The sequence below is a fragment of the Ailuropoda melanoleuca genome, chromosome 20, assembly GCF_002007445.2.
Source record: "Ailuropoda melanoleuca isolate Jingjing chromosome 20, ASM200744v2, whole genome shotgun sequence".
In the NCBI taxonomy this organism is placed as follows: Eukaryota; Metazoa; Chordata; class Mammalia; order Carnivora; family Ursidae; genus Ailuropoda; species Ailuropoda melanoleuca.
Window position 1 is genome coordinate 25057802 of NC_048237.1, and position 11619 is coordinate 25069420.

The window sequence follows — 11619 nt, forward strand, 5'->3', positions numbered from 1 at the left end:
TAGAAGTTTTAAAGTTTACATTACATCTTTGTGTGTACTATTTGTACATTATATAACTGAGTTTGAAATAAAGAAAAACCCCACTCTTAACAATGCATTCCCTTTAGAAGAAACTGGCTTTCATATTAGCCAAGCATAGATAATGAACAATAAAAAGCTGCTGTGTAAGTGAAATACAGCCTAAATTGTTTTCGAAAGCCAGAAATGATAGAAAGTTCAGTCATGCCAAAGTGAAACATGTTTTAGTGCCAGCTTTATTTTAACTGAAATCATACTTTTTAAAAGGACGGATACAGCAAATAATAGAAAACATGCTTAAAATTTATTCCATATTTAATGTGGAAGTTTCTCTTAATAGTAAAAATTGCAATCAACCAGAAGTTACTCAGAGACTAGTTTCTGTGTAGATAGTACATCATTTCAGTTTAAGAAAATTGTGTATTAAATGGACAACTTTGAAATTATTTCATCAAATTAAGAGTCATATTGTGGTTGAGAAATGCATATATGGTCGTTGTGGGTGGAACAAATAGTTCCCTTGCTTTATGAGTTACCTTTATGTTACCCTCACAGCCCAATTTGGTTCCAGATTTTATAGCGGTTATAAATGTAAACAGGATGAATTGCCAGGCTTTGTACTAGCTTTTGGTGCTCTGATCTGACTTTCACCAGTTCAGAGAACTAAAGAAATCGGTTCATTTCCAGGACTAAGGTAGGCCAGAAGTTTGAATGCGCTTTTTAAAATCAGAAATAGATCAGATAAACCAGCTCATGGCATTGGGGTCAGTGATAAGATCAACAAATATTTTCCTTTCTACATTTTCTTCTATGCTGTACTCAAAATTTTTGTGAGAAAAAAATCTATTTGGATTTTCTCTTGGCTTCCAATATAAATATTAATAACTTAGCCACTGTTAAGATAAATTATCTGTTGCCCTTTTTTAGAGATTAGAAGAGAAACTGACTAGAAAATACTGGCTTTTTGGTTTGTTTTCATGTAATATAGTGAAGACAATTCTCCTATGAGAGCAAATTCCCAGATTTTTTAATTGTTCTAAAATTCATAAATGTCGGGGCGTCTAGCTGGCTCAGTCAGTGGAGTGTGTGACTCTTGATCTTAGGGTTCTAAGTTTGAGCCCCACGATTGGGTATAGAGATTACTTAAAAGCTTTAGAAAAATTCATAAATGTATTCTATAAAACCAAGAAATGTTTCAATACTGTAATAGTAACTTCCAAAAACATCTTTTAAGAAGTTGAATTTTAAAGGCATCACTATATAACCTGTATAACTATATATATATCTCTATATCTATCTAGATATATAGTGTGTATGTGTGTCACACATAAAATACAGAGTTGAAGCAAATATCCTAAATTTCATTCAGTGTATTTGTATTGGATGGTTAATAGTGGTTAGTAAAGTTCTAAGAATCTCTATTTCAAGCATAAATACATCCTATTCAGTGAAACATAAATGCATAGTTTTGAAATTCTACCCCTCCCCACACATACACATACTGATTAATTTCTAGTTAATTGCATTCTTGAGAATTGCTTTTTGTAACAGACACAACTTAGTGAGTATTTACTTTGAAACTTTATTAAAGTAATGGTAAACAAAAGAAGCCAAAAGCAAACAAGCAAATACATACAGGTTGCATAAAAACTAAATGTTTAACTCTCCATTAGAAAAAATATACATCGATCAGAGGAATCACAAAAATCTCCACAAAACTTTGTATATACAAAGTCTCCATGCAAAAAAATAATCTCCAGTTTCCCATTAGAATCAAAATTGCAAATTTTTATACTTTCTTGAATACTTTAAGAAAGTAGTTAACAGAAAGATCATCTATTTTAAGTCCAAAAACTTTTTACTCTTAACTTTTAAACTCTAAAATTATATAGAATTAATCCAAGTCATATAGCAAAGAATTATGAAAACTGAATGCACATTGAGTCACATGATCGTTAATAAACTGCACGCTACCATCCTGCATATTGGTTTCTTTTATGTTGTTAAGACCAGGTAAATTGTGAACTGAAGTTTTGTTTAGTATGGTAGATAGCTCATCTCCATCTAATTCTTTCTCTTCTGTTATCACTGGTTCTTTTAAGTTATCTTTTTCCTCATTTGAGTAAACAGGACTTTTTTCTTTTATAAATTCAGGTTCCGTTTTTGACTCCGGTTGCTGAGACCTTCCAAATAGCATGTGAGGATCGAGAGACTCTTGTTGCAGGCACACAACTGAACCACAGCCGTCTGTTTCTAGTACTTTAACTGCTATGGATGGGTCAGAATCAGTTGCTGAGGTGGTAGGATGTTCTCTATTTTCTTTTTCAGTTAGATGACTTCCTTCATCGCCTTTTTCTTCCTTTTCTTGAAGCTGTTCAGAGTTACTACATTCTTGCAACTATTCAAGAGAAACAACAAATTAAGAATTTTTGGAAAAAATAGAAAATTTATTGTACTCTCTGGAAATAGTTGGTTGTTTGTTTTTTTTTAAGTTGTAAGGGAACAATGCTTACAGATCTGCAGATAGGCTTCCAGGCTTTCCCCCTCAAAGTCATCTTCCAAACGCTGCCAGTTATTTTTTAACAATGCAGACAGTGCAAACCTGGCATTAATTCTTGATTAATTCCCTTCAATGACCCCTTACCTCCTTCAGAATAAAATAATCCTGGCTTATAAACCCTTTAACATGGCCTACAAAACTCTTTAGTAGTCATTCTTATAAGGGCATTCTTGAATTTTCTTGAATTTCTGTGATTCTTCAGAGCCACTCTCCTCAATTCATATGCAAATCAATTGTGTTAGTTACCAAATTATTTGTATCCAATATTGAAGACTAAAAATCACTAGACTTAAGGTTCAACTAGAAAGAATGAACAAACTGAATGACATAGCTCCTTCCCATGGTTTGAAAGTCAAAAAGACTTGTTGGTCCCTGGACTCGTACTCAAACTTCCCAAGTGTTAGTTTCCCTTTTCCTCAGTGGACAGTTATTTTGGGATTAAATGAGATATATGTGAAAATGAATCACGAAGTGTTTGGCACATAGTAAAATACATGCAAAAAAGTCATTACTCCCTTAAGTCGTCCCAGCCATTATGTACACTTAATTTAAAGTTATGACATCAAGAAATCAAAAATTATCTGTCAGGCTTTATCCTTGTCTTAAATCACTACAAAGGCTACCAAATCCTTACCGCTGCATGAATTTGAATCTTACTATCCGTAACCTGAAGAACTTCAATTAATGGTAGGGTTAAGGACACTGTCTGACTAAATGGAGGGCTCAGGACCTCTTCAAGAACCTCATCAACATTTTCTTCACTGACAAACAGCCTTTCCTAAAATAAAAAGAAAAAATATTTTGCCTTATAGGTCATTTTTGACACAGTTGATCTAAAAACAGCTCGTACAAGTTCTCACACGCTTCAGGATTACACTTTTAAAATATTTAATGTTACTCCTATGTTATCTTGGCAGAAGAAAACAGTATGGTACAGAGCAGTAAGAAGAGCAAGAGTATACACATATATCAGAAAAGACCCTAAAAGAAAAAAGTCTTAGTCCTTCTCTAAGTCTCCGGTAACAATCTAAAATACAAATGGTATTCTCCTTTCCTTTTTTTCCCCTTAATATTTTATAATAACATCACCTCTAGGGCTACAAATGCAGTCGCAGCTATAAAATGTAATTTAATTTTAGAATACTTCCTAATGAGACAGCTAAGGAATGTATATGAAAGGATTTATTCAAATTTTGCATGACCAGTTTGCCTTTTTGTTCTTGGCCAGGTAAGAGCCAAATATAATATTTAAGATAAGTACATTCTATTTTTGCGCATTGAGATAATCCATTGTGACAGCAGCATATAGCTATTTATAAGAATGAGGTAGATTTCAAGAGGCTGACATGGAAAGATTTCCAAACTATAATTAGGAAATGCATAAATCACTTTCACCAGAATCCCAAACACAAAGCAACTTGTGCATATTCATGTCAAGTGAATGCAGGTATACAGTTAGGGTGTTGAAGGGATAACCATATTGAAAATGCAGAAAATCAGTTTAATGTTGCCCAAAATAAAAATACTTTCATAAAAACAAATTTCCAAATAAACAGTTCATTATTTGGTCCAAATAGGACAAAATCAGGAAGAGACAAGTTTACAGTTCCCTTATATTAAATAGTATTTAAACTTATTTTATTAAACTTATAAAGTTCTCTTATATTAAATAGTATTTAAACACCTACCGGGAATGTTGGGTACAGAAAAATCTTATATTTGGAGTAATTTCCTTGCTATTATTTTAAAGTTCCAGAATAACTGTATTATAGAAACAGCCCCCAATTAAAAGCATTTCTAAGGTTCCTGCCTCTGGAAAAGACATATTAATTGCACAAAAATACACCAAATACTTTTAGTCTTTAGTTAACCCAAGGAAAAATAGTACTTATAATGGAAATGGTTATGAGTAAAAGTATTTGCATAAACTTGCCTTATTCTAATGACTGATTTTACTCTAAAAGATACTGAATTTAGTGGTCCTAAAGCTCTAGGAAAATTTCCAGTGAATATTTAGGCTTTTATAGATCTATTTTGTACTTGTTTATGTGTAAAGTAATAATTCTGACCTTGGCAGTCACAAATCAGTCTCTTTATAATTATTTTCATATAATGCATATAATATAATCATCATATATGTGTACCCACTCATTACTCTTGTGATTTAAAAAAAAATTTTTACTTTAATACTTAAAGCCTAGTCCAGGGAAATGTAAAGAAAAATAACTGAATATTATGGTTCCATCAGCTTTAGCAAATGTGATGATTAATGAAGTAATTATAAATCTATTTCAAGCATCAAAGATATAAAACATAGTTGCCCTAATCCCATTTTGGTCTAGTTTCTTTGCTAAAATAATGTTAACCTTCTAGAAAATCAGATTAAAATAACAGTCTTTAGTATTCTCTCAACTGCTTATCCATAAAACTTTCTTTCCAGTTGTTATTTTTACATGTATTAAAACAATTCCAGGGACGCCTGGCTGGCTCAGCTGGAGGAGCATGCAATTCTTTATCTCCGGTAGTGAGTTCGAGCACCACGACTGGGTAGAGGGGTAGAGATTATGTAAATAAACTTTAAAAATAAATAGACAAATAAAACAATTACAGGAAAACGGCTGCCGTTTTCTAAATTTCCCCCTTCTGATGATATAAACAGATCGTCCATTTCATATTATATTCTCACAAAGTATCTTACCTCCCCCTGGTATTTATTTTACCATTTTGGGAGAGTTTCCAATTAACCACTTCTCACAGAAGATACCCCTCATAAAATGTAACTTATTAGCAAATATCCAGGAAAATCACAGGAAGAAATGAAAATTTCTGGCAAGTTACAGCCCAAGGCTAAAAACTTAATTTTCAATATATAATCTGTGCAACTAGTTGTATTTCTAGGATATTTAACCCTTGAATTTGTTAAAAAAAACTACATGTGGGGCGCCTGGGTGGCTCAGTCGTTAAGCGTCTGCCTTCGGCTCAGGGCGTGATCCCAGGGTCTTGGGATCGAGCCCCACATCGGGCTCGTCCACTATGAGCCTGCTTCTTCCTCTCCCACTCCCCCTGCTTGTGTTCCCTCTCTCGCTGGCTGTCTCTATCTCTCTCTCTCTGTCAAATAAATGAATAAAATCTTAAAAAAAAAATTACATGTAACAGTGATACATACCTCAATGAAAACTACCAATTGTTAATTTATGTGTATAAAGAGTTCCTTAGAACTTAAAATTTTACAGACTTTAAAAAAAAAATTATCAAGGCGGTGCCTGAGTGGCTCAGCCGTCGAGGAGCCCACTCTTGATTTCGCTCATGTCATGGTCTTGGTTCCTGGGACGGCCCAGCGGAGGCCCCCGCTCAGCAGGGGAGTGTGCTTCTCTCTCCCTCTCCTTCCCCCCACTTGTGTCAATAAATAAATAATAAATAAATCTTTAAAAAAAACTTGTCAATAATACTGGAGTACTGAATCTGAAATTCAAGAACCTCAATAACCTAGAAAGGATAGTAGCCACTACAATCTAACACACTACTCATGAACATTATGTCCTGAGTAAACTCAGCCCCAAGTTCTAGAGGACCTGCCCACAAGAGGTGCAGGGATCTCGATGTTCACTCGAACAAACATTGATACGATTGGTCTTTCAACGGGGGGGGGGGGAACCCCCCAAGTTGAAAAATCCACCTACACCTTTTGACTCCTCCAAAGCTTAACTACTAATAGCCTACTGTTGACTGGAAGCCTTACTTACAAAACAGTCTATTAACTCATATTTTGTATATTGTATTATATACTATATTCTTATAAACTAGAGAAAAAATGTTTTTAAGAAAATCGTTAAGAGAAAATACACTTAGAGTATTATACTGTATTTATCAAAAAGATTCGCTTATAAGTGGATCCAGGCAATTCCAATCTGTGGAGTTCAAGGGTCAATTGTAAGAGCAAATTTTAAAAGTAGGGATGGAATATTTCAAATATAAGAGTCTAGAAAGAACTGTTACCTCCAAAGAATCCTTGTTTAAACCATAATACCATTCTCTCCAATGTCCGCGGCACTCTGGAGATTTGGCCAGTTCTATCACTGCATTGTTTGAGGAAATACTAATCGCAGGTTCTTTGGTACTCAATTTGTTCCCCGGAGCAAATTGCAAAAAGAAGGAATAACAAACGAAGTCTTGGGTGGAGAAGCCTACTGTGTACCCGAAGGGGCTTACATCCCCTCGCAGACTTCCCGACTGGATCCGAGGCACCTGAACCAGCAGAGTCAGGGATTCTTCATCCTGATGACACTGCAACGGAGGGCACAAAGGTCCCTCGCCGGCGGTCCCGGGACCACCCATGGCTCGATCGGAGGGCTCCCGGCCCGCCGCTCTCCCGATCACTCGCTTCTCGACTCTGCGATCTCCGCGCGCACTCTCTCTTCCCGAAGAAGACTCCCCGTCAGGGTCCCCAGATGAAGTGCCAGGGGAGCCGCCTCCACCGTCCCCAGGTGAGTTCCCTGCGACGGAAGGTGGCTCCTCCCCGATGCCCGTTTTCCACGCCGCTTGCTCGTCCACGTCCCGCTCCTCGGGCTCGGAGACGAGCTCCTCCGCAGCGGCAGCCGGGGTGCTGATCCCGGCGTCCGCGGCCCCGGGTGGCCTGGAACCCGGGCCACCGTTCCCCGCACAAGCCCCCGCCGGGCCCACCTCCCCCTCGCGAGCGGAAGCGCCAGCCGCGCCGCCAGTTCCGGACGCGTAGACCGACTCTTCCGGCGCCACGGCGGGTTCCTGGCGCGCGAGGGGCAGCGCCACGGGAAGCGTGACCACCAGCTGTCGCCGGGCCTTGTTGAACTGCGCCTTGCCGCGGCTGTCGTCCACCGGGTACGGGAGCGAGAGCCGCAGCCGGTAGTCGGGATGCCTCGAGTCGAGGCACAGCCGCTTCCCCGTCACCTCCAGCTCCGCCCGCTCGGCCGAGCGCAAAAGCGGCAGCTCGACGGTGACCACCAGCTCCCGGGGCACCGGGCTGGGGGCCGAGTCCCGGGAGCAGCGGTAATCCTGGAGGTCCACGTGGTGGCGCTGCACCACGCTGTAGCGAGGCTCGGTGGGGGCGGGCGGCGGGACCGCCTCCGGAGCGGGGGGCGACTGGGGCCGGGGGACCACTGAGCTCCCGGCCGCCGCCGGGTCCCGGTAGGGGTAGGGGAAGTCGGGGAGGGGGCTGTCCGGCTCCCCCTCGGGCCGGGCCGGGCCGCCCCCGGGGAGGGGCGTGCGCAGCACGGCGGCCTCCGGAGTCCCCTTGTACTTGACCTTCAGGGTCTTGGCGTTCCTGCGGTCCAGCTTCACGCCGAACTGCTTCTCGACGGCCTCCAGGGCCGTGGCGTCCAGCATCCGGCGGAAGGGCTCGTGACGCCGGGCCAGCGCGAGCGCGTCTGGGTGGAAGACCACGTCGTAGACGGTGTAGCGGGCGCCGCGGCCCCCCGCGTACTCGCGGCCGGGAGCCAGGCTGTAGGGCAGCGACCACTGGCTGCCGGCCGCCGCGCCCCTGGGGCCGGCTCGGCTGCGGGGCGCGCCCACCAGCGCGTTGCCGCACACGTTCACGAAGCAGCGCCGCGTCCCGTCGAGGCTGGTGCGCAGCACGTGACCCGGCTGCGGGTGCACGAACCGCACGTCCACTCCGCGCTCACGCTCCAGCGCGGTGATCTCCGCCTCGTAGCGCCGCCGGTTCTCCGGGTCCGTGAGCTCCTCGGCGTACTCGGTGAACATTCGCCGGAACTCCGGGTCCTGGAAGGCCGAGGTGAGCCGCTGGACCTCCTCTCCGCTCAGGTCCAAGTCCTCCAGCGGCGAAGAGGCTGCCGCCTTGGCCATGCTGCCCCGCGGCTCCTAGCCCTCGGGCCGGGGCAGATCGACCCGAGAGCGGGTGGGTGGGACGCGCCGTGCAGTGACTGGTCTGCGGAGAGTGGGGCGGCCCGGTTCGGTAACCGCCGGAGAACTGAGCCTGGGGCAGCGCGTGGTCGTTGCCATAGTGACACCGCCACCAGCCGGGAGGAGGGGCGGGCATTGGAGTGGGAAGGTGGGAACGCCACAAATAGTCTCTTAGTGCCTTCAGATCAACTAACTACACTACGTACTGCCTTTTTAGATTCCTGTGCCGTGGTGCAATTACTTCTGCGGAATAACTCGTAATTTCCAGCATTTATGTACATTGTTATTCACAAGCTGTAATTCAAGTTTAAGCTTATCTATACTTTACCAAACCAACATTTCAGTTTTCTGGACAGTTCACCATAAAGTTTGCCCTGTAACAACTCACATTTGGGGCAAGAGATATGGGCAGGCTATTCATAAATAACTAATGATCAATAAGCATACAGGACATTTTTTTAAAGTTTATTTATTATTTATTTTTTTATTTAGTAGTCTCTACTCTCAACCTGGGGCTGGAACTCAGGACCCTGAGATCAAGAGTCGCATTCCCCTGTGACTGAGCCAGCCAAGCCCCTCAGGACTTTAATAGTAAAAATGCAAATGAAAGATCCCGCATACTGCCTATCAAAATGGCGAAGGCTGTTTTTACAATAACTGTATTTCGTCGGGGCGGTAGTGATGCCTTTCTAGAGAGTAGTTTGGTAGCTGTATCAAAAGCCTTTAGAAGGTACATATTCTTCATCCAGCCATTCCAAGTCTAAGAGCATGCTCAAGGCAACATTTCCCATGATTCTACAGGTTTGGGAAGAATTCAAGAATTCAGCAGTGGGACTGGGTGCGCAGATTTTGCTATGGCCATTCAGCGGGATTTTATGCATTCAAAAGTGATGTTACAGAATATTTATTGACTAAGGTAGTTAGCAATTGGTAGTTGTTACATTCAGCGATTGTTTTTCTGTTCTCATTTTGTTGAAACTTTCGTCAACATTTCGCACAGTTGCTGTTGGCATTACCTCAGTGACTAGACACTGCGGATTTCTTTCCCATCTCATCAGACACCTGTCGCTAAATAGCCTGTATTGCAAGTGTTTGCCTCTGTTCCACTTCTGAGTGGAAATGCCTCAAGGCTGAAACCCTGTCTCTTCTTCATTTACATTCTCTCCTTGACTAATATATTTACACTCACAAATACCAGACTTATATATCAGGTTCCTAAATTCCAGACTCCTAACTTCTAACTCCTTTCCCAGTTTCTGCCCTCATCTTATGATCTCTTGGCCGTATTCAAAATAGTTGACTCCCCCTCCTTGAAACATACTTTACTTTTGGTTTGAAGAACTCCACCCTCTCCCATTTTCCTCCTCCTTTGCTTGTTCCTTTCCTGCTGGTCCTCTGAATGTCGGAGTCACCCAAAGCCTGTTCATCAGCCTGCTTATCTAATTGTATTCCTTCCCAGATGATCTTAATCAAGCTCACAGCTTTGAATGCCATCTAAGTTTAGATTCATTCTTTCAACAGGTATTTATTGCACACTTGCTACACCCACTACTTACATAGGTAAGGCACTGTTCTAGGCACTGGATGGAACAAACAAAATAATTGTGTTCCAGGGATGTGAAGCAACTGGCACTCTCGTATGCTGGAGGTATCTGTTGGGTCAATCACTTAGGAAAATTTCTGTTGACTGTAATGTGTGTCTCGTCACTAAGAAATTCTACTTCCAGTTGTTTATATCCAATAGGAACACATATCCCTGCCAAAAGACATATATTAGAATTTGCATATTTGTAATAGCACTATGTGTAATAAATAGTAGAAACTACCCAAGTTTCCATCAATAGTGGAATAGACAAATAAAATGTGTTTACACAATGGACATGAATGAACAATGTGGATAAATGTTACTGACAAGGTGGTATGAAAGAAACCAAATGCAAAATAATACATACTGTATGATTCCGTTCTACAGTTGGCAAAATCTCACTGCCAGAAATCAGGCTAGTGATTGTCCTTTCTCAGGGGGAGTGGAGTGTTGTGATTGGAGGGGAGTAGGAGTGAGCTCTGGCGTGAGGGTAGTATTCTGATTCTAATTCTTGGCGTCGCTAACAGGATGTACAGTTTGTGAAAAGTCATTGAGCTATATACAATGACAATAGGGGACTTGTATGTATGTATCTCACACTTCAATTTAAGTTTTTGAATGTACTTGTAAAAAAAAATCCTTGCCTTCATGGATCTCATGTGGGATGAGACTAGTGACTGCAAAATTTTTTTCTCCAGTCACACCTAACCTCTGAGCTCCAGGCTCATGCCGCTGCCTACTAGATACCCCACCTGGATGTGTGATAGGTATCTCCAAATAGAAAGACAATTTTTTAAAGTTTTATTTTTAAGTAATCTCTGCACCCAACATAGGGCTCAAACCCACAACCCCGAGATCAAGAGTCGCACATTCCACTGACTTGAATGCCAGCTAGGCACCCCTCCAAACAGAAATCTTGATTTTCTTCCCCTCTCAAACCTGTTATTTCCCCAGTCTCAGTAAACAGTACCATTCACCCAGCTGCTTAAGGCTGAAACCTAAGTGTAATCCTTGATCCCTCTTACCCCCTCCCTGCACCACTGTTCGGTTACCAAGGCCTGTGGTCTCTTCGTACACATCCCGAACACATCCACTGCTTTCCGTTTCTGCTCTGACCCACTGCATCATCTCCGTCGCAGACTTCTGCAGTAGCTTCCTGACTGGTCTCTTCAGCCTTCCCTTCTTACAGTCTCTTCTCCACACAGTAACCTTAGCGATCTTGAAAACCGGATCTGCTGAATGCCCTTCAGGAGCCCCACGTCCAGATTCCTTGTGTCTACAAGGCCATCATGCCTTGATCCCTAGCCCTCTCCACCCTCACCCCCTGGGTCATTACAGCTCGGCCTCCCTGGCAGAACACCCACCGCTCCTGTGTAGTCCGTGCTACTGGTTAAATATGGTGGGTGGGGCCTCCACTGCACAGAAAACACAGGAATGTGCACAGTCCGTACTGAAACATTCTGTTTTAATTTTACCCTGCCTGCTCTGGGCGGTCCCCAACCACTGTAAGAGGACATAGTAAATTCCACAATAGATTTTGGAGAGTGATTTGGGACCCGATTCA

General features: G+C 42.3%; 1 protein-coding gene across 2 annotated transcripts; it reads right to left on the bottom strand.

The window, feature by feature from the left end:
- Positions 1–218: 218 nt before the first annotated feature.
- Positions 219–8556, bottom strand: DNAAF2 (dynein axonemal assembly factor 2). Of its 2 annotated transcripts, XM_019802563.2 has the most exons (3): positions 6575–8556; positions 3213–3356; positions 220–2416 (listed from the first exon to the last, which is right to left on the bottom strand). In XM_019802563.2, exons 1-3 carry the CDS (start codon positions 8411–8413, stop codon positions 1913–1915), a joined length of 2487 nt encoding a protein of 828 aa, XP_019658122.2. In that variant the 5' UTR covers positions 8414–8556; the 3' UTR covers positions 220–1912. The 2 variants fall into 2 exon arrangements, with proteins under 2 accessions (XP_034504440.1, XP_019658122.2); XM_034648549.1 differs by lacking the exon at positions 3213–3356 and having other exon boundaries at positions 219–2416.
- Between the last annotated feature and the right edge of the window lie 3063 nt (positions 8557–11619).

Excerpts from the sequence above, each read along its gene's own strand:
- DNAAF2 (XM_019802563.2), bottom strand. The coding sequence starts at position 8,413 with ATGGCCAAGGCGGCAGCCTCTTCGCCGCTGGAGGACTTGGACCTGAGC. Across the intron at positions 3,357-6,574 it reads TAAACAAGGATTCTTTGGAG|GAAAGGCTGTTTGTCAGTGA; the intron begins GTAACAGTTCTT and ends TTTTTATTTTAG. Across the intron at positions 2,417-3,212 it reads AGATTCAAATTCATGCAGCG|TTGCAAGAATGTAGTAACTC; the intron begins GTAAGGATTTGG and ends TCTCTTGAATAG.